The sequence below is a fragment of the Ovis canadensis genome, chromosome 3, assembly GCF_042477335.2.
Source record: "Ovis canadensis isolate MfBH-ARS-UI-01 breed Bighorn chromosome 3, ARS-UI_OviCan_v2, whole genome shotgun sequence".
Taxonomy (NCBI): domain Eukaryota; kingdom Metazoa; phylum Chordata; class Mammalia; order Artiodactyla; family Bovidae; genus Ovis; species Ovis canadensis.
In genome coordinates this window covers 6,497,480-6,520,039 of record NC_091247.1, presented here as the reverse complement: position 1 = coordinate 6,520,039, position 22,560 = coordinate 6,497,480, and the positions used below count along the sequence as shown (strand labels likewise).

The window sequence follows — 22,560 nt, the reverse complement described above, 5'->3', positions numbered from 1 at the left end:
AGGCGCTTCCGGCAGCCGCCGCCCTTTAACCCCGGAAGTGGGCGGGAGAGGAAGCAGCTGCTGATGCTGGAACAAACATGGCGGCCCCGGCGCCCTTCGGCTTCTCGGGCTCCCGCAGTCAGCGGCTAGCCGCCGGCCTCCGGCTGTTCCCGCTGTTGGGGCTGCTGCAGCTGCTGGCCGAGCCCGGCCTGGGCCGCGTCCACCACCTGGCGCTCAAGGTAAGGGCGACCGGGGCCTTGCAAGACCAGGGCGGGGGACAGAGGCCGAGGCCGCTCCCTGATGCTGAGGGGCAACTTTTGGCCCAGGGGAAGCGGAGAGTGGGGAGGTTGTCTATGAGCGATTGGGGTTCCCGCCTCTATTCCCAGTTGCGGACTCCCTCCCAGAGGGGTCTGGTGGGAACTGTGGGAATGGCGGGAGTCCTCGGTCGGTCTGGAAAAGGGAGGAAGAGAACTAAGAGAGGGGAAGGGGCTAAACTGCGGCGTAACCCCGAAGGACTCTCGGGGCCATGCTTGCAGTCCTGTTGGCTTCCCTGTCTTCCTTGCCGAGAGCAACTTGATCTTCCTCCTCCCTTTGATCTCCAACTTCTACGCCCGACTTCGCTCGTCTGCCGTCTCCTTTCGTTCATCCCCCTGGTGCCTAGCGGTTGGAAGGTGCGGGGAATCTTTGCCTCAGTTTCCCTGGTGGACTTGGCGGTTTCTGGCCTGAGCAAAGCGAGCATCTCCAGAAGGAATTTCAAATCTCGCTTGAAATCCGTTACCGGAAATTTAAGCCCAGCAATGAAAATATGTTTTTGATTAGAAGCCCTTTTTATCCCGCGCTTCTGTCATTGTCTGTCTAGGGAAGAAATTTACGATAGGCCTAGAATGAACCCTTTGTATCCTGCTTTTTAACTCAAAACATGCTTCCAGGCGATTTAGCTGGTTAATATATGAGACCAGGAAAAATAAATCGTTGTGACCCAAAGCCTTGTACATTATTTTCATTCTGCAAGGTACTCTTAACAGAGTAAGGTTTCAGCAGTGAGAAAGTTTGTCTTATTAAAACCCTGTACATTAACAAAGCAATGTATTTTGTGACTGTAGTTTAAAATACAGAATCTGGATTAAAAAAAACCTGACTAGACCCATACTGTTGTTTGTAAATAATAAATATCCTGATTGAAATGGTTGTCAACTGCAGGGAGAGAAGTGAGTCTTGGCTCCTTTTGAGAATATGCTGAAAGATATTGAATCTCTTCCCAGAAAATGCAGGTAGAAATGTAGGCAAAACTTCTTGGAATTTATAGGGCTTTGTAATCCTGCCAGAGCTTATCCATAGTCCTTAGTCCCCAGGCCTGTGACTCCAAGTGCCGAACTCCTAAAATTCTTTCACTTTATAGTTTAGAATCTTGAGTCTTAGGTGAAATCATGTAACTGAGTTTTTGTAGCTTATAAATTAGAGAATAACACTAATACTGAACCATGGATGCACTGAACCATGTGTCTTGGCTTTAGGCATGTCTAGAATTAAAGTGTCAGATGGCCAGCATCATTAGGTAAATATCAACAAAGTTGATATAGAAGGAAAAGTATACTACCCTCAATGGGAGAAGCAACCTGAGTTGGTGTAATTCTGGTGATTGATTTCTCTACATTGTGCTACATTGCTTCAGTTCAGTTCAGTTCAGTCGCTCAGTCATGTCCGACTCTTTGCGACCCCGTGAATCGCAGCACGCCAGGCCTACCTGTCCATCACCATCTCCTGGACGTGAGCAAACTCACATCCATTGAGTTGGTGATGCCATCCAGCCATCTCATCTCTGTCGTCCCCTTTTCCTCCTGCCCCCAATTCTTCCCAGCATCAGAGTCTTTTCCAATGAGTCAACTCTTCACATGAGGTGGCCAGAGTACTGGACTTTCAGCTTTAGCATCAGTCCTTCCAGAGAACACCCAGGACTGATTTTCTTTAGAATGGACTGGTTGGATCTCCTTGCAGTCTAAGGGACTCTCAAGAGTCTTCTCCAACACCACAGTTCAAAAGCATCAATTCTTTGGTGCTCAGCTTTCTTCACAGTCCAACTCTCACATCCATACATGATTACTGGAAAAACCATAGCCTTGACTAGACGGACCTTTGTTGGCAAAGTAATGTCTCTGCTTTTTAATATGCTGTCTAGGTTGGTCATAACTTTCCTTCCAAGGAGTAAGCTACATTGCTTAATGTTTTTCATCTTTGTTTTCTCAAATACTTGATGCCTGTTCCATAATCAGTATTGTACTTGTTTCTCTTAACAGTCTGACATTTTGCCTAAGAAAATGAAGTCACCTGAAGGGAGCCTGTCAGAGCAGCAACGTTAGATTGTCTTATTTTGCTTGAGATTGAGAGAGAGAATTTCAACCATACACCAAAATAGACAGAATAGTATAGTGAATTCCCATGTAGCTGTAACCATTAACCAATGGCTAATTCTGCCCTATCCCCACACACATCCCTTCTCAGGTGCATTCTTTAATTTTTAACTAGAAAATAAATCTTTTTTTTTTGTTTAATGTGTTTACTTATGTGGCTGCCTCTGGTCTTAGTTGAAGCAAGTGGAGTCTCAGTTCCTCAATCATGATCAAACCGACATCCCCTGCACTGCAAGGCAAAGTTTCAACCACCAGGTCACCAGAGAAGTCCCCCTTTCATTCTTTATTCAGTTTTCTCATTCCATGTTACGTTCTCCATTATTCTTCTAGTCTTCTCAAATTCCTTGTCTTTTGTTTTTTAGATTCCTTAACTTTTGGAAACTTTTAAGGCATGGTGTATATACATTAAAATCCATACATTGTAAATGTACAATTCAGTGATTGTTGGTAAATTTACTGAGTTATGCAGCTATCATCACAATCCAGCCATAGAACATTTCCATCACCCATGTAAGATCTCTTTTGTTGGTTTACAGTTAATTCCTAGTCTGACCTCCAGCCCCAGACAACCACTAATCTACTTTCTGTCTCTATAGATTTGCCCTTTCTGGATGTTTCATATAAATGGAATCACATAGTATATGGTCCTTTTGTCTGGCTTCTTTTACTTATGTTACTGAGGTTCATCCATGTTGTACTGTGTATTAGTAATTCATTCCTTTTAATGGGCAAATACTTTTTCATTGTATGACTATATCACCTATCTCAGCCATTTACCAAAACATTTGAATGTTTGGGTTTCCATTTTTGTCTGTTGTGAGTAATATTGCTGCAAACATTCACATGCAAGTCTTTGGGAAGCATGTTTTTGTTTTGGGGGGTTGATGGCTAGGAGTGGAGTAGAATTGTTGGGTCATATGGTAGATAGCTTCCCGGGTGGCTCAGATGGTAAAGAATCCACCTGCCAATGCAGGAGACACAAGAGACATGGATTCGATCCCTGGGTTGGGAAGATCCCCTGGAGAAGGGAATGGCTACCTACTCTAGTATTCTTGCCTGGAAAATCCCAAAGACAGAAGAGCCTGGCGTGCTACAATCCATGGGGTCACAAAAGAGTCAGACACGACTGAGCGACTAACACTTTCACTTTTTTTTCATGGAAGATTTATATTTAACTTTTTAAGAAACTGCCAAAGTACTTTCTAAAGCAACTGTACCATTTTGCAGTCCTAACAGCAATTTGTGAGGGTTCTGCTTACTACATATTATGCCAACATTTGTCTTCATACTGTCTTCGAGTGAATCAAAGTCATCATATTGTTTGATCCTTAAAATCCATAAATGTTTCAGTATATATTTCAGTATGTACCTATAAGAAATAGGGACTCTTAAAAATGTAACTGCAGTATCAGATGACACCCTTATGGCCAAAAGCGAAGAGGAACTAAAGAACCTCTTGATGAAGGTGAAAGAGGAGCGTGAAAAAGCTGGCTTAAAACTCAGCATTCAAAAACTACGATCATGGTACTCAGTCCCATCACTTCATGGCAAATAGTTGTGGTAAAAATGGAAACAGTGACAGATTTTTTTCTTGGGCTCCAAAATTACTGCAAACGGTGACTGCAGCCATGAAATTAGAAGACACTTGCTCCTTAGAAGAAAAGCTATGACCAACCTAGGCAGTATATTAAAAAGCAGAGACATTAACTTGGCCAACAAAGGTCCGTCTAGTCAAAGCTGTGGTTTTTCTAGTAGTCATGTATGGATGTGAGAGTTGGACCATAAAGAAGGCTGAGCACCGAAGAATTGATGCTTTTGAACTGTGGTGTTGGAGAAGACTCTTGAGAGTCCCTTGGACCGCAAGGCCATCAAACCAGTCAATCCTAAGGAAATCAATCCTGAATATTCATTGGAGGGACTGATACTGAGGCTGAAGCTCCACTTTGGCCACTTGATGAGAAGAACTGACTTACTGGAGAAGATGCTGATACTAGGAAAGACTGAAGGCAGGAGGAGAAGGGGATGACAGGATGAGATGGTTGGATGGCATCACCGACTCAATGGACACGAGTTTGGGCAAGCTCTGGGAGGTGGTGAAGGACAGGGAAGCCTGGTCTGCTGCAGCCCATAGGGTCACAAAGAATTAGACGTGACTGAGTGACTGAACAACAACAACAATGTCATTTTAACAGAAAGAAAGATAATGTTTAATATCATGAAATACCAAATCAGGTTCAAATTTCCATTGGTCAGAAATGGATTTAAACTTTTTAAAAATCAGAATCTAAATAGTCTCCTCACATTATGAGTGGTTAATATACCTCTTAAGTCTGTCTTGATCTGGGGGTCTCACTCCTTCCAGCTCCCCTGTACTGGATTGTGCTGATTTGTTTCCTCGTAGTGTAGTTTAGTATGTTCACCTATGCTTCCGTCCTGTGTGGCCTAGATTTGCAGATTATGTGTGTTTGTGTGTTTAAGAAAAACTAGAAATCCAGGCTTTCAAGTGAAACTAGCTAGCTCAAACTCAAATTTAAAAACAAAAGCAAAGCACTGTGTCGGCCACATGCGGCACATTTGTGGGCCGGTGTGGTCAGTGGACCGCCAGTTGAGCTGTTTAGAGAAGTGGCTGGGTAGGTGACCATAAGCTAGCTTAGTTAGATGTTACTCTGTTTTCTAAAATTCAGTCTGTGAGAAAAACTAAATTGACGTATCATTACCCCACTTGCTTTATGTTTGAAAGCCGTCTAAAATGGGAAGTTATTGAGGAACATAAACCATTTCTTATATTCCAATATTTAGTGAAAAGTTTAAAACAACTTTCTAAAATAAGGGGGAAAAGGAGAAAAATATAGTAGTTGTCTATAAGGGTTATGGGATTTTTTTTTTTTTTTTTTTTTAGTTTTGTCTCCATATCTACCCTTTCTTCTGAGCTCTGGACAAGTGTATCCAGTTTCCTAACCCCCATTTCCACGTAAGTGGCTCATAATCATCTCTGTATGTTAGAAACATCCTCACCCTTCACCCCTAATCTGTACATACTCTTTCTCCAGTTTTTCTTTTCTTAGTAACTGGGACCACCAGCTGCTCATTTTCTTAAGTCAGAAATCTTTTATTCTTATCTTCTCAGCCCCAGGCTTCATAGATTTGTGTTCTAAATACGAAGCTCTCCAAACCATCACTCCTGTCATCACCACTGTGACTGTTAGGCCTAGGACTTCCTTGGACCAGGGAGGTCTCCTCATACCTGTTTTCCCAGCGTTATCTTAGTTCCTATTGTGTTTTGTAGCCTTATCTTCCTAAAAGCCAAAGCCAATCATGACACTCCCCTTAAGCCCATTGGTGGCACCCTGTTCCCCTCAGGGGGAACTCTCAGTCCTTCCAGTGCCCATCTTTCTGTGTGCCAGTCTCCTCTCTGCTATCATTGCCCTGCTTTTCTTTAGTTTCTTAGTTCATACATGTGCAGTTTGGTGAATTTTTTTAATGTCTGAATGTACCCAGGTAACCAGCACCCAGATCAAGAAGAAGGACTTTACTAATACCCCAGAAGCCCCCTTGATTTTCTCTCCCAGTCACTAAAAGTCTTATAATACCCAGCACACATCAAAACAGGAGAAGGAGTGAGGTCTTATCCTGCTCAGTTTTGAACCATAATGCCACATGACTCTGTAGTGGGGATCAGGCAGATCGATGGGGGCAGAACGGAAGCGCCGATGAGAGGCTCATCCCAGTGCAAACTTGAAGTGCAGCAGAGGGGGCGCTGTAGGGCAGTGGAAGTTAGGACGGATCGCTCTGGAGTGGCCTCAGGACACCTTGCTGGTCTCCATGGGAGGAGGGGGTGGGAAGAGATGGCTCTCCTGCAAACAAAATATATTCCAGGTGAATTAAAGACTAAATGTGAAAACAGAACTCTCAAACTTTTAGAATAACATATTGTGAATATTTTTGGGCTTCCCTGATAGCTCAGTTGGTAAAGAATCCACGTGCAATGCAGGAGACCCTGGTTCAATTCCTGGATCGGGAAGATCCTCCGGAGAAGGGATAGGCTACCCACTCCAGTATTCTTGGGCTTCCCTTGTGGCTCAGCTGGTAAAGAATTCACCTGCAATGTGGGAGACCTGGGTTCAATCCCTGGGTTGGAAAGATCCCCTGGAGAAGGGAAAAGCTACCCACTCCAGTATTCTGGCCTGGAGAATTCCACAGACTATACATGAGTCACAAAGAGGCGGACACAACTGACCAACTTTCACTCTCACAAATATTTTAGACTTTGGAATAGAGAAGGACATTTTTGAAAAGACATTTAAAATTGTTATCAGGAATAAACATTGAATTTTTTAAAATTTTATTGAAATATAGTTGATTTACAGTGTTGTGTTAACTTCTGCTGAACAGCAGTGACTCAGTTATACATATATATTTTCTTTTCTGTATCTTTTCTTTATCATTATGGTTTGTTGCAGGATATTGACCACAGTTCCCTGTGTTATACAGTAGGTGCTTGTTGTTTATCTATCCTATGGTATATAATAGTTTGCATCTGTTAATTCCAAACTTTCAGTACTTCCCTCCCCTACACCCCTGACAGATTTTTTTTGAAGACGAAAACTGTCAGGAATAAGGATCAATAGGTTTTCTCTTTCAAAATATAAAAAGACTTGTATAACAAAAGATACCACAGTTTAAAGAAAAGACCAGGAAAAGATATTTGCAGCATCAAAGTCAAAATTAGTACCCAGAATATATAAAGAACTTACGAAAACAAATCCAAAAGGAAAACGGACATATGATGTTTATTTATTTAGTTTTCTAAATTTTTACTTTTTAGGCCATGCTGCCTGGCATGTGGGATCTTTCCCAACAACCACTGGACTGCTGGGGAAGTCTGACATATGATATGTTTTAAAAAAGCATTTTACAAAAGAAAAACTCAAATGGCTAATAAACCTAAATGAGGTGCTCAAACTCATAAAGTCCCAGGAAATGCAAATTGAATCAACATCAGCATTGATTTTCCCCCAAACTGGGAAAAATGAAATGTCTAATGACATCAAGGTTCAGTAAGGATGTAAAGAAAGTTTCTTGTACTTTGGGAATTCATTTGTCAATTTCTACTAAAATTGAAAATGTGCACACCCTGTGTCCTAGGATTGTCCATCTAGATATATATACCCTTAATCCCCACCCAGGTAATACATAATGTATGTGCAAGGGGGGCTTCCCTGGTGGTCCAGTGGTTGAGAATCCACCTTGCAATACAAGGGACACCAGTTGGATCCCCGGTCGGGGAAAGTCCCACATGCCATGGAGCACTGAGCCTGTGGATCACAGCTACTGAGTCTGCATTCTAGAGGGTGAGAGCCACAGCTGCTGAGCCCACTTGCTGCAGCTGCTGAAGCCTGCATGCCCTAGAACCCATGCTCTGCAGAAAGAGAAGCCACTGCAAGCGGAAGCCTGTGCACACAACTAGAGAAAGCCTGTGTGCAGCAGTGAAGACCCAGCTCAGCCAACGCATAAAATAGATAGATAAATACATCTTTAAAATAGCACAGAGTTTAAAGGAAAAAAAGATACGTACAAGGAATTCTCATAACTGTTGTCATAGCAAATGATTGGAAATTACCTGAATGCCCAGGAATGATTGGGATTTACCTGAATGCCCAGGTGATGCTTTGGGGAAATAGATGTACCATGATGTACATGCGATGGAACACAAGCATATAAAGTGAGGAACCAGAGCATATTCAATGTGTCAGCACAGATAGGGCCTCAAAGAATGCAGTGCTGTCTGAAAAATGCAAGTTGCCAGATGTACACATACATTGTAACACAGTTTATCCAAATTTTAAAAACATCATGATACTGTATTGATTTTTATGGTTATGGATATGTCATGAGCTTGGGAAGGGATGGTTGAGGGGAATAGGATTTATTCTCTTCCTTTTCCTGCTCCTTGCCCTCTCTCTGTTCTGATGGCTCTGAAGCAGCTTTGATGTAGACACGTCATAATTGTGAGCAGTGGATATTTGTTGCTACTCCTTTTACTTTTCTACAGCTTAGGGGATTTTGAGCCTCCCTGGGGGAAAGGGCTCTCTTGTCTTGCTGACCATTGATTGTCCTTGGGGAGATTCTGGCTTCCCTGTGGTGGAAGAAGAGGTTTCCTTATTCCTGGACAGTAAGGACTGGCTGTTGGGAGACTTTTTTTTTTGAGAGTCTTTTATCACTTCTTGGGCCTTAGCCATTAGTGGCATTTTGTAAATACTGGTTTATTTACATTTGAATTAAATCAAAGTTGAATGAGTGATTAGTGGGTTTGACTTTCTTGGTTCCTATTAATCTGAAATTTTGTGTCTATTTGTATAGTGAAATACAGTTTACAGAGTCCCTTCCTTATATATCTTATTTGATATGGTAACATGATTACTTAAAAGGGAGTGTTGGAAATTAGGTTAGATGAGAGTCTTGCAATTAATATATTGCTGGCAAATAATAATTGTTGAAAATAACTATTTTTTAGTAATTATAAATTAGTACATGGTCTTTGTTAGGAATTCAGACAATACAGGTTCCTAGCAAAGACCATGTACTAATTTATTTCCCATGTTAGCAAGGTAATGCTCAAAATCCTTCAAGCTGGGCTTCGGCAGTTCGTGAAATGAGAAATTCCAGATGTACAGGCTGGATTTAGAAAGGGCAGGGGAACCAGAGATCAAATTGCCAGTGTTCTTTGGATCATAGAGAAAGCAAGGGAATTCCAAAAGATACCTGCTTCATTGGCTACACTAAAACCTTTGTGTGGATCACAGTAAACTGGAAAACTCTTCCAGAGATAGGAACACCAGACCACCTTACCTACATCCTGAGAAACCTGTAGGCAGGACAAGAAGCAACAGAACCTTACATGGAACAACTGACTGGTTCAAAGTTGGGAAAGGAGTACATCAAGGCTGTATATTGTCACTGTTTATTTAATCTCTATACAGAGTATATCATGCAAAATGCTGGACTGAATGTCTCTCAAGCTGGAATCAAGATTCCTGGGAGAAATATCTACAGCCTCAGATATGCAGAGGATACCACTCTTAATGGCAGAAAGCAAAGAGGAACTAAAGAGCCTCTTGATGAGGGTGAAAGAGGAGAGTGAAAAAGCTGGCTTAAAACTCAACATTCAGTAAACTCAGATTATGGCTTCTGGTCACATCACTTCATGGCAAGCAGATGGGGAAAAGTGGAAACAGTGACAGATTTTATTTTCTTGGGCTCCAAAATCATTTTGGACGGTGACTGCCACCATGAAATTAAAAGACATTTGCTCCTTGGAAGAAAAGCTATGACAAACCTAGACAGTGTATTAAAAAGCAGAGACATCGCTTTGCCAGCAAAGGTCTGTACAGCCAAAGCTGTGGTTTTTCCTGTAGTTGTGTATGGATGTGAGAGTTAGACCATGAGGAAGGCAGAGCACTGAAGAACTAACTGATGCTTTTGAAGTGTGGTCCCTTGGACAGCAAGGAGATCAAACCAGTCAAGCCTAAAGAAAATCAGTCCTGAATATTCATTGGAAGGCCTGATGCGGAAACTCCAGTATTTTGGCAACTTGATGCAAAGAGCCAACTCATTTGAAAAGACCCTGATGCTGGGAAAGATTGAAGGCAGGAGGAGAAGGGGGTGATGGAAGATGAAATGGTTGGATGGCATCATCAACTCAATGGGCATGAGTTTGAGGCAAGTCTGGTAGATGGTGAAGGACAGGGAAGCCTGTTATGCTGCAGTCCGTGGAGTTTCAAAGAGTCAGACATGACTGAGCCACTAAACAACTAAGTGAAAGAAACAATGAATAGAATTTTAAAATACAAACGAAAAACAAAGACTAGCAAAAACAGTGATGTGGATTTGGGGAAGAACCAATCCAAGTTTTAGAAAAATACTTAGCCTAGTGTTTTGTGTTTAGGAGCTATGTGATAACTGAACATTTGGGCAGATAATTCCCAATATGAAACTCATGACTTCACACAACGTGAAGTGCCTTTGTGGAACCTCAGCTTTAGGAGTATTCTCTGATCCCGTTGTTCTCTTGGCCTTACAGTTTGTGGACTGAGCTGAGGTTGGAGTCACAACTCTGAGACAGTTTCAAGTAATGGGCAGGTGTCCCTTGGTGTCCTTCACAGGGAGGAGCCAAGTGTATTCTTGGAGCAGCTTTGGCTACTTGCCCCTCGCCATCCCTCCCTGTTTTGAGTGCCTGCTGGCTGCCGGGCCTTGTCCTTGAAGGAAGGATAGGAGGATGACCAGAACATTGCTCCTCCTCCCCTGGAACTCACGCCCCAGCAGGCCGTCGGGCCTGCCTCCAGGACCCTTCCAAATGCACTGGACTGAATCGAATCTATGGTGTGTTTCCCTCTGTGACATTGTTGCTGTCGTATGAATTTCTGATGAGTCTTCTGCAGCTTTTGGAGCAAGATCAGGTCCCAGAGTGGTCAATATTACTGAATATATGGAGACATTGGTTACCTGACAGGCAACTAGATACCGCAGTTTTCCAAGCAAATGAATAGGTTTGCTAATCAACTTCTCCAGATTACTAATTCTACTGCACATCTTTTCAGGATGATGTGAGGCATAAGGTTCATCTGAACACCTTTGGATTCTTCAAGAATGGGTACATGAAGGTGAATGTCAGTAGCCTTTCAGTGAATGAACCGAAAGGAGCCACAGACAAGGACTTAACTGTAAGTGCCTTTCCAGGATCAAGGGTAAACCTTTCCTGTGGCTTAGGTAAGAGCATCCCCCTTTGTTAAATATGAAATATTAGAATGGGGAGAACTTGTGAGCAGGCATCAGTAGTTTTATTTTTAAACACTGAAGTTATAATTCTTGAATAATTTCAGTTACAACTGATCCTTCTTACAAAATACACGCTAAGAAAACTGAGAGGAAGGCCAGGCCAAAATAATCACCTTTTCTTCTCTTGGGCTAAGAAAGGTATGGACTTCGGGGCATCAGTGCTAATTCACTTCTACCGTTTTCACCTCCTCTTAGATTGGATTCAGCCTAGACCGAACAAAGAATGATGGATTTTCTTCGTATCTGGTGAGCATCAAGCGACCTGAGCCCTCCCTACACTTGAGCCCAAGGCCCTGGGTGGGACACCCTGCTCTTGCCAGTGCTGTTTTTTAAGGTGGCCGCTTTGACTTCCAAGCATCTCGGAGCAGCTACAGTTGTGTTTTTTGAGTCAGGGCTGGGCCACTTACTTGCTTTGTTCATGAAAACTTTTTGTTCTTGTTCTAGTGTGACTAAATAACATGCTCTATAATTGGGTCTTCCTTTCTTAGGATGAAGATGTGAATTACTGTATTTTAAAGAAACAGTCTGCCTCTGTCACCCTTTTAATCCTAGACATCTCCAGAAGTGAGTAAGTAATGCTAATAATCCTTCATTTCAACCCTCGAGTAAAGTTAGGGGGAGTTTGGTAGTTAATCTAAGATGCGTATCATCTGCCACATGCCAAGTACTTTGCCAAGTGCTGGAGATTACAAACAAGATGAAGAGGGTGGGGGTGCAGTCCTGGAGGAGCTTCTAGATGAGACAGCAGCAATACCAGTGGTGGCAGCAAACTGGAGGAACAGTAGGGCAGAGGGACGGTGGTGCGTGGGCAGGAAGGGAAGGCTTCAGAGAAGCGTTGGCGCAGCCAGCTTTCTCGTGAGGGGACTTTGCAGAGGAATAAGAAAGGGTAGCACGTTCCGGGCAGAGAACGTGTTGTGCCGAGGCGGAGCAGCATGCGCTAGCGTGGTGCGTGTTCAGTGAGGTGAGTGCGTTGTTCGCAGCCAGCTAAGGGGAAGAGGGAGGTTTCTGCCTATCCCGTGCTGGACGTCCTCCCCTTGACGCGTGTGATAGTGCCGACTGAGGGCCCGTGTCCACTCCGGCATCGAAACTTGCGGGCCCCTCCTCAGGCAGGATGGGTCTCACAAAATTGGGGTCTGGTCAGCAGGGAGAGGGAGGAAATGCATCTTAGATGGGCTGCTAATCGTTTTTACTGCCCCTCACCTGCTCCCCGAGGCCTCGTTTTAACACCTTACTGGGTTTTTTTTAACCTCTTGTTCCTTTTCCCTTGTGCACGAAATGCAGGGAAGATGGGGAAAGAGTAGTCATTTCTCCTAATTCTCCATGTTAGAGTAATCAGTCATTTATATTTCCTTCTAAACTTGTTTCCTAAGTCTAGAACATTTGATTTTAAAAATCCAGAGTCATTTTATAATTTAATAAGCATCCCTGTTCATTCAGCTTGATCATCATCAATTTGTTGAACACATTACACATACTTAGGGAGGAAATATATACCTCAGAATCAAATGGTTGCTATAGACGCAAACTTTAGAGTGAGGCTGCCCCAGCTGCTAACTAGCTTACTACTCTTGGGCAAATTCTTTAACCTGTTAGCTGCCATTTCAGCATCTGTAAAAGGCAGATAATAGAATCTATATCATAGTTCATCATGGACTGCATGAGATGATGGGCTTAGAGCTGGAAACAACACCTAACTGACAACACCTACCGGCCGTAAGCTTTACTTTGAACTCTTTTTCTTCTGTCTTACTTGAATTTAGAGTGAAAATAAGATCTCCACCAGAAGCTGGTACCCAGTTACCAAAGATCATCTTTACCAAGGATGAGAAGGTTGTCGGTCAGAGCCAGGAGCCTGGTGGTAACCCTGTCTTAGCAGGCAGCCAGGCTCCAAAAGAACAAGGTAACTGTAAGGTAGACACTAGCCTTTCCTCCACTACCTTGCTCATAGATCCAGTTTTGTTCCTACCTAAAAACAAACATGATTTTACTTAGCATTATTTTATTTTTGAGGTGATATAAAAATGCATAACAAAGGAAAATGCAGGAAAGAGGGGGAAAGAATAGTCATTTCTTCTTATTCTCCATGTTAGAGTAATCAATAATTTCTATTTCCTTCTAAACTTGTTTCCTAAGTCTAGAACATTTGATTTTAAAAATTCATAGTCATCTTATAATTTTATAAGCATCCCTGTTCACTCAGCTTTAAAATGTTTTTATACTTATCAGATGCCCCATTAAATAGATACTGTAGTTTGCTTGGCATTTTCCCTTAAAGAGACATAGTTCCATTTTGATGCTATTATAAAGCACTGCTGCATCAGACATCTTTATTTGTAGTTTTTTTTTTCATATGTGTAACTTTTTTTTTAGGCTGAGTTCCAGGAACTGGAATTTCTGGTTCAAAGGATATGAATACTTTTGGGAACATTGATACATATTTTCATTCCTTTCCACATGAGTTGTGTGAATTTATGCTCCTTTTGGGAAATATACAATCATAGCACCCACATCACCAAGTCCTAGCCAGCAGTGGGGTTTTGGTTGTGTTTGTTTTTTAAATCCTAAAGTGAAAGGCAAAGGGGTTGTCCTCGGTTTTGAAGTCACTCTTACTACTGAGATTGCACTTTTCCTCCCTATGTTGATTTACCAGTTTAGATTTATCACCTCTTTTATTGACCATCACGTTTATCTAATAATTTATATGAGTTCTTTAAAGATAACTTTACTAGTTACAGTATTATTTATGTATTATTTTCTCAGCTTGTCAGAGTTCTAATACACGCTAAAAGACGTGCACAAGTGCTCCGTGTGTGCGATGGTGCGGTTCCGTGTATGTGCGCCATCTTCTCCTTGTCTAGGTTCCTTGGGCGCACATGACCGTTCCCTGGGCAGAACATTTTCGTCCTTCTTTTTATTCTGAAACTCTCTCCCTTCCTACACAGTTTGGGAGTCTCTTCCTCAGAAAGAACGACTTAAGTAAAAATAAGACACAGAGGCCCTCTCTTTTCATTGAAAGAAGTCATTAGCAATCTTTACACTTCTTGCCATGAGGAAAAAAGTATGCTTTATGCTAATAATATTTGCTGTTTTTTCTACATATGTAAATAAATCTCATACATATATATTTTAAACAGTGATCTGGTTTCAAGTGTCATTACTTAGAAAAAAAGAAAGTCATTCCACGTGGCACCTTTGGCAGTTACATGCACTGGGTTATTTAGAGACAGTTTCCTTCATTGATGCTGAGTGTTGCCATTTATTAAATTGTGTTCATAATAGAACATGTCCAATTTGTGGCTTTTACAGCTCAAGAATGTTTGGGGTTTTGAGGAGTTACAAGTTTGTAAGATGGCATGTGGCCTCGCCATTTTGTTTATTTGTTTGAATTATTTGATGTTAGATGAGCTAGAGTCTCATAAAGTGATACCATAGTATACATATGAGCTGAACCATGCAATAATATCTTCTAAATGATTCTTCTTTTAGAAAATGGAAAGTCTAAAAGAAGTACTGTGGATTCAAAGGTAAGAACGAACCCCAGCCTGTGCTCTCAGCTTCTCCAGGTGTGTGTGCTCACACACACGTCGGACTGTCCTTGTATATATGTGTACACACACACGCACATCTGCATGCTCAGTCTACAGGCAGTTGCCTTCTGTTTGGGGAGAGAACTTGGACACTGAAATAATTTCAGAGTAAGACTGAGCACTGAGTTATACAGCCCTTAGGTGATGGAAGCTCAGATAGTGAGGGGAGAGGGAAGCGGGGTGTCTGAGGGTCGTCTGGAGGGAGATGTCACCAGGGCTTGAAGTTTGTTGGATTGTTTGGGGAAGAAGATGAGAAGAAAGGGGCTGAAGACCATCATGAGCAAAGACTGGAAGTGGAAATGAGCATTGACAAGTATTGGGCACTGGCCTGTTGAAAGTAAAACATAACATATATTTGGAATCAGAGAGAGGGATCTTAGATTATAGAGGGCCAAAAAATTGAAGATATCGATGCACAGAAAACAGGAAGTCATCGTGTGTTCTTGGTCAGGATGGAAAGTGATACAGAACGTGTTAAGGGAAAGTCATTGTTCAGAAGGAACGTGCAGGGTAGCGGTGGTGAGGAGGCCGGGGACCTGAGAGGGACCAGGAGGAGTGCTGTTGTAACCGTGCAGGTTTAGGGTGTTGAGCATCTGAGCCAGAGCAGAGCTTCGGGATGTGGAGTGAGTGAGCAGCAGTCTGGGAGGCCAGGGCGGCGGGGAGAAGAGGTAGGTTGCTTTCCTACCCTCAGTGAGGTAGGGAACAGAAATAACAGAAGGGCACGTGGGAAAGTTTTAGTTGGGGTAATCTTAATTTTTCAGTGATGGAGCATCCGGATGGCAGGGTTTTGTTTTAACAGCTTTCCTGAAGTAAAATTGATACACTACAAACTGTGTGTATTTAAAGTGGCAGCTCAATAAGTTTTGACTTACACGTGCACCTCTGAAGCCACCACCACAACATATCCGTCACCACAGAGGGCTCTCCTGCTCCTTTGTCCCCTCCTGTCCCTAGGGAGCCACTGCTCTGCCACTAGATTCTCTTTCATTTAGTGTGATTATTTCAGGTGCCTCTCTGCCGTCCCATGTCTCAGTAGCTCCTTCTTTTTGTAACTCAGCTTTAGTCCATTGTGCCCGCCGCAGTACGTCAGTCGTTTGCCGTTGGTCATGGAGGCCAGGTGCCGTGTTGAGGTGCGGCCTGGGTTGGCATTCGTTGTCTCACTAAAGCTGTAAGACTAGAGAGGTGCTCAGCAGGGAGCAGGAGGCTGTTGGAGCGACAGGAGAGGTGACTAAGAAAAGGAAACGGGTAAAGGTTTACCTTTTTTTGTAAAACAGGATTTCATTCGTATTGAAAAGATGGTGAATTTCTTTTTCAGTGAGCTTTAGACGACCAGTGAATTTAGGATTTTAGAAGAACATGTTTTGGAGCTTTAAAATTTGTATTTTTAGTAGCATGTTTTTTTCTGATGTTCTCATCTAAAATAGGTTGTTGATGTCTTTTTTAGGCAACAGGAGAGAAATCCTTTTCTGTTCGTAATAATGATGGGGCAGTTTCATTCCAGGTACGTAATCTCTCTGAGTCAAGCTTTGTACGATTTATCTCTGCCATGTAAAAGGGTGAATTTTTAAAGAAACTTTCAAGTTAGGAATAATAACTTATATATAGCATTCCAATCCCAAAGAAAGGCAATGCAAAAGAATGCTCAAACTACTGCACAATTGCACTCATCTCACATGCTAGTAAAGTAATGCTCAAAATTCTCCAAGCCAGGGTTCAGCAATACGTGAACCGTGAACTTCCTGATGTTCAAGCTGGTTTTAGAAAAGGCAAAGGAACCAGAGATCAAATTGCCAACATCCTCTGGATCATGGAAAAAGCAAGAGAGTTCCAGAAAAACATCTACTTCTGCTTTATTGGCTATGCCAAAGCCTTTGACTGTGTGGATCACAATAAACTGTGGAAAATTCTTCAAGAGATGGGAATACCAGACCACCTGACCTGCCTCTTGAGAAATCTGTATGCAGGTCAGGAAGCAACAGTTAGAACTGGACATGGAACAACAGACTGATTTCAAATAGGAAAAGGAGTACGTCAGGGCTGTATATTGTCACCTTGCTTATTTACCTTCTATGCAGAGTACATCATGAGAAACACTGGACTGGAAGAAACAAGCTGGAATCAAGACTGCTGGGAGAAATATCAATAACCTCAGATATGCAGATGACACCACCCTTATGGCAGAAAGGGAAGAGAAACTAAAAAGCCTCTTGATGAAAGTGAAAGAGGAGAGTGGAAAAGTTGGCTTAAAGCTCAACATTCAGAAAACGAAGATCATGGCATCTGGTCCCATCACTCCATGGGAAATAATAGATGGGGAAACAGTGGAAACAGTGGCAGACTTTATTTTGGGGGGCTCCAAAATCACTGCAGATGGTGACTGCAGCCATGAAATTAAAAGATGCTTACTCCTTGGAAGAAAAGTTATGACCAACCTAGATAGCATATTCAAAAGCAGAGACATTGCTTTGCCGACTAAGGTCCGTTTAGTCAAGGCTATGGTTTTTCCTGTGGTCATGTATGGATGTGAGAGTTGGACTGTGAAGAAGGTTGAGCGCCGAAGAATTGATGCGTTTGAACTGTGGTGTTGGGGAAGACTCTTGAGAGTCCCTTGGACTGCAAGGAGATCCAACCAGTCCGTTCTGAAGGAGATCAACCCTGGGATTTCTTTGGAAGAAATGATGCTAAAGTTGAAACTCCAGTACTTTGGCCACCTCATGCGAAGAGTTGACTCATTGGAAAAGACTCTTATGCTGGGAGGGATTGGGGGCAGGAGGAGAAGGGGATGATAGAGGATGAGATGGCTGGATGGCATCACGGACTAGATGGACGTGAATCTGAGTGAACTCCGGGAGTTGGTGGTGGACAGGGAGGCCTGGCGTGCTGCGATTAATGGTGTCGCAGAGTCGGACACAACTGAGCGACTGAACTGAACTGATGCTGTGTGCCAGTCATTTGAATATAGTAACTCTCTCCGTAACAAACCTCCAAGGTGGGTATTGTTATCCGCCGCTTATCAAATCATGTATACCCAGTGTGAGCATCAAGGCCCAGGTTCCAACCCTGGTTCTCCCTGGCTGTCCCCACAAATCTGCCCGTCTAATCCCACACTGCCTCCCATTCAGAATGTGTCAGAAACCCAGAATTCTACACCTGAAAGGATGATTGTCATCTTTTGGATGATGTTGTCATTTCAGAGACGAGTTCACTGAGACTTAGAGGCCTGAGACCTGCTCAGCCATCACCATCGCTAACTGCACATGAGTATCTATGGCAGCGTCACAGCCTGTGTGTGGGGTGTGGGGTAGGACACTGAGTTGGATCTCAGAGCCTACATGCTAGGTGGTGACCTTGGACAACTCACTTAACCTCTGAAGCTCACTCTTTAATCATCTGAAAATGGAAAATGATGACACCCATCTCACAGGGTGTTAGGTGTATCATTTTTAAAAAATAAAAGTGCTTTGTAAAGCAGTGTACAAATAGTCTGTTATCATTAACTTGTAAGAATCACTACCTCTTATTCTAGGCAGTTTTCATTAACTGAGGCATCATTTACTTCGAGTGAAATGCACAGCTCCTGAGTGTGTGGTTTTGTCAATTCTGACAATGGCCTGCACCCCTGTAGCCCGTGCTCAAGATTCTCTGTATTTGTACCACTTCTGAAAGGCCCCCACCCCTGCATCTGCAGGTCTGAGTTCTCTCACCATAGATTCTTTTGCTGCTCTAACAGTGTTGATGTTATTTAACTTTAGTAGCCGTCGGTTTTAACAGCTGACTGAGAGTTTGTGGGGTGCTCATCTGCTCTGAACCCTCAGCAGCTTCCCCTCTGTCTCACAGTAGAAGCCCAAGTCCTCCCTCTGGTCTCCGCGCACACGTGGTCTGGCTGCTGTTGACTCTGACCTCAGTTCCTGTTTCCTCCCCGCCCTCTGTGTGTTACTATGCTCCAGCCACTGCTGCTCCTAGAGAAGATAAAGCCTTGGCTTCTGCTCTAGCAGTGCCCACTGGAGAAAAGCTTGTCCACAGAGTCTGCATGACTAATTTCTTCCTCCTTCAAGTCTTGGCTCAAATGTCACCTTTTCAGCAAAGCTTCCTCCAGTTTCACTGTTTTAAATGCAGTCCCGCCCCCACCCCCCGCTCTACCTTTTCCCTTAACACTTCTTTCCAGCGTACAGCGTGCTGTATGTATTTGTTATATTTATTGTCTCTCTCTCCCTTTAGAAGGTAACTGTAAGGGCAGGGATTTCTGTCTGCTTTCTTGCTGCTCTGGGTGAATTCCTCATCTTGGGCCTGGCCCTGGTAGTCTTCCTGTCAGTAATTACGGAGATGAATGTATGAGTGACTGTCAGACATCCTGCTGAGTGCTTACACCTTACCGTTGTCTCGCTTCATCCTCCCAGCCAGCTATGAAAGTAGGCACTTGTATTAGTCCCCTTTACAGATGTCTCTTTTTTTCCCTTCTTTAAAATTTTGAGGTACGGTACCTATAGAAGAGTCTGTAGTACTTACCTTGAGTACAGATGATTATCAGTAATCACCTTCGTAGCCATCACCTGGTCCAGGAACTAGAACAGGGCTTACCATGCCTGTGTCCCTCATGTTCTTCTCAACTCTAGAGTAACTCCTGTCATGAAAGATGTTACCATAACCATTTCCTTGTTTTCTTCATCGTTCACCACTTGTATATGTAGCCCTAAACAGTATATTAATATTTTAGACTTATAGTAAAATGTTCCCTAGAATTGATTAAGCAGTCACATTCTGTGAATATGTATATATGTGTGTATATATATAAATAACTTTTTTATTTACATTAAGCTTCACTTGAGTACATGAAATATGTTGAAAAACAAAGAAAAATCTCTAAACATAGTAGATGTAGCCTCTGTTACTGTTGTCTAAAATCATACAGGTACATTTTGATGAGGAAATTACTGGTCATTTACTTTTTTAAGTACCAGAAGAACATCCTTTCTTTTTTAGAAGTATTTCTTACCTAAAGGGCAAAACAATAATGTGTGGGCTTGAAAGCTAGATAACCGCGTCTTAACTTAGCTCTGCAGACTTCAGCAAAAACCCATCACTGATGGATAGATATGTGATAAAGGAAGTGTAGTGAGGTGTAGAGGCTAGGTAGTGGGTGCATAGGTATTCACCGTATAATCCAGTCTGCTTTTCTCTTAGCTTGAAAATTGTTAAAATATTAGGAGGGTATCAAAGAATAAGAAAATGTGTATTGGAACTCTGCTCTAGGAGAGTTTGATTAACTGAAGTAAACAGTCTGTTTTCTTCTGTTCGTAGTATTCATGACTTCTTTCTGAGATTTAAAAATTTAGCTGAGAAAAAAAAAATTTAGCTGAGGATTTGGATATCCTTAAACTTTTTTCTTCTTCATTTTCAGTTTTTCTTTAACATCAGCACTGATGACCAAGAAGGCCTCTACAGTCTTTATTTTCATAAGTGTCTTGGAAGTGACGTTTGGTCTAATGACAAGTTTTCGTTCAGCCTCGATGTGAGTACCATATGAAAACTGCTCCACGTAGATGTTGTCAGCTGTGTAAAATGCAAGATGGTTTTTTCCTTTCTAAGAGCAGTTTTAAGGACATTTAAGCAGAGTTAGAGAAAACATACCGGAGAAGGCAATGGCAACCCACTCCAGTACTCTTGCCTGGAAACTCCCATGGATGGAGGAGCCTGGTAGGCTGCAGTCCATGGGGTCGCTAAGAGTTGGACATGACTGAGTGACTTTACTTTCACTTTTCACTTTCATGCATTGGAGAAGGAAATGGCAACCCACTCCAGCGTTCTTGCCTGGAGAATCCCAAGGACGGAGGAGCCTGGTAGGCTGCCGTCTGTGAGGTCACACAGAGTCGGACACGACTGAAGCGACTTAGCAGCAGCAGCAGCGGCAGAGAAAAACATGTCCAGAACAACATTTCTGCCAGTGGGCAACATACTTCAGCAGAGGATTCTTTAAAAGGAAATATAAAGGATTTATATTAGGATGTGTTTACACTTCAGCCTGTGCATTAAGAATGTGGTTGTTTTGACTTCCTCGGTGGTCCAGTGGTTAAGACTCTGCACTAACAAGGCAGGGGATGCAGGTTCGATCCCTGGTTCAGGGAACTAAGATCCCTCACGCCTCAGGATGCAGCCAAAAAAAAAAATGCGTCGTGCTGTCTGTAAGTCATCTATAACTCTGTTTCTGAAAAGAATATGGTTGTTACCTTCTGGTGCTCACTTTCTTGAGCTTCTGTGAAATAGCAGAGATTCTAAATTACTGAATATGGGATGATCTATTCCTGAAAAGTGAAAATAGTCTCATGTTGGTTTCAGATCGAGATCACAGAGAAGAATCCTGACAGCTACCTCTCAGCAGGAGAAATTCCTCTCCCCAAATTGTACATTTCCATGGCCTTCTTCTTCTTTCTCTCTGGGACCATCTGGATTCACATCCTTCGAAAACGACGGTAAATTATCACCTTGAGCCCTTCAGCCCCCAGGGCTTGGGGATGTGTTTGTTTAATTTCACCTGTTGCTGTCTTCTGAACCAAGAGACCTTGTCACTAGCAGTCCTGTTCTCTTCAAAGGGCACCTTCCCCGAAACAAGGGGGACTCTGCAAAAGCCTTACAGTGTGGGAGGCCTTTGCATGTAATGATGTTTGTTTACTTCCTATGCTTGGTTTAAAAAGCAAATCTAAATATTTCAGTAATATACAGTCGAAGTAAAATGTATAAGCAAAGTGTTTCCATAGCAAGGTCTGGAGAAGGAAATGGCAACCCACTGCAGTACTCTCGCCTGGAAAATCCCATGGACGGAGGAGCATGGTAGGCTAGAGTCCATGGGGTCACACAGAGTCGGACGTGAATGAGCGACTGGGCGACTTCACTTTCCATAGCAAGCACACCCCAGCTCAGGACTCAGAGTGAATGCATTGGTCACGTTCAGGGGCTGTTTGTTCTTAAGACAAGAGGCGCGACCGTGGTTCAGCGCCTGGTGGGAGCATGGAGCTGCTGCTGAGCTCCGAAGGCCCAGCCGGGGTTGACACTGCCCTCCAGAGGCTCGAGAAAACCTCTTCAGAGCCTGCCTGCCTGACTCTTGGCCTTTCTCCTGAAACCCCCGAGGCTTTAACTTCCTCTTCTTGGTATTTGAGGGGAGTAGCAGCATATGAGTGATTAATCACTAGTGAGAACTAGTGATTAATTCTGTGTCCCTCCCCCAAAGTGGAAATGAAATGCTAGTTTTCAGTTAAAGAATAGTGTTTGTTATAAAGCCCATAAACTGTGTAAAGGATGGTATGGAAATATGGTATCATAATAGAGATTTAAATTCACACAATAAATGAGTACCCCAAATACCAGATGCCTCCTCCTCTGGAGCAGTGGGCCAGAAGTGGAGACCTCTAAGCCCTGGAGGCCTGCCTGTCTTCTAGTGGACATGGCTCCGCTCGAGTACTGGGCTCTGCTGAGTGCAGTTTGCTGTTTCCTGTTTGTTGTATATCTTTTACACCCACTGGATGCAAAGAACATCTTGTTTGCTTGTGAAGGACTCTACATAATCATGTTTGGACTAGAGATCGGGAAACCATTAACAAGAGAAAAAGAATCCTGCAAATTCAGGCCATAAAAGATGGTGGAGGGTGGTTTTTTGTTTTTTGTTTTTTTTAAGAACGTTTTGCTCTTAACTTTAGTAGACAAGTAAGAACTAGGAGTTGGAAACCTGGTTTTCAAACGTAAACGCTGACTGTTGTTGC

At 42.8% G+C, this 22,560-nt stretch overlaps 1 protein-coding gene across 3 annotated transcripts in view; it reads left to right on the top strand.

Annotated features, from left to right (window-relative positions):
* Nucleotides 1-45: 45 nt before the first annotated feature.
* Nucleotides 46-22,560, top strand: part of GPR107 (G protein-coupled receptor 107) — a 57,865-nt gene continuing 35,350 nt past the window's right edge. For all 3 annotated transcript variants that reach the window (XR_011255447.1, XR_011255446.1, XM_069582172.1), the window contains exons 1-9: nucleotides 46-218; nucleotides 10,985-11,107; nucleotides 11,418-11,468; nucleotides 11,711-11,790; nucleotides 12,983-13,122; nucleotides 14,709-14,746; nucleotides 16,254-16,310; nucleotides 20,208-20,318; nucleotides 21,143-21,276. Coding sequence is in view for 1 of the 3 variants with exons in the window: in XM_069582172.1 (XP_069438273.1) it covers nucleotides 78-218; nucleotides 10,985-11,107; nucleotides 11,418-11,468; nucleotides 11,711-11,790; nucleotides 12,983-13,122; nucleotides 14,709-14,746; nucleotides 16,254-16,310; nucleotides 20,208-20,318; nucleotides 21,143-21,276 (875 nt within the window). In the remaining 2 variants the exon portion in view is untranslated. The remainder of the gene's footprint in view (nucleotides 219-10,984; nucleotides 11,108-11,417; nucleotides 11,469-11,710; nucleotides 11,791-12,982; nucleotides 13,123-14,708; nucleotides 14,747-16,253; nucleotides 16,311-20,207; nucleotides 20,319-21,142; nucleotides 21,277-22,560) is intronic.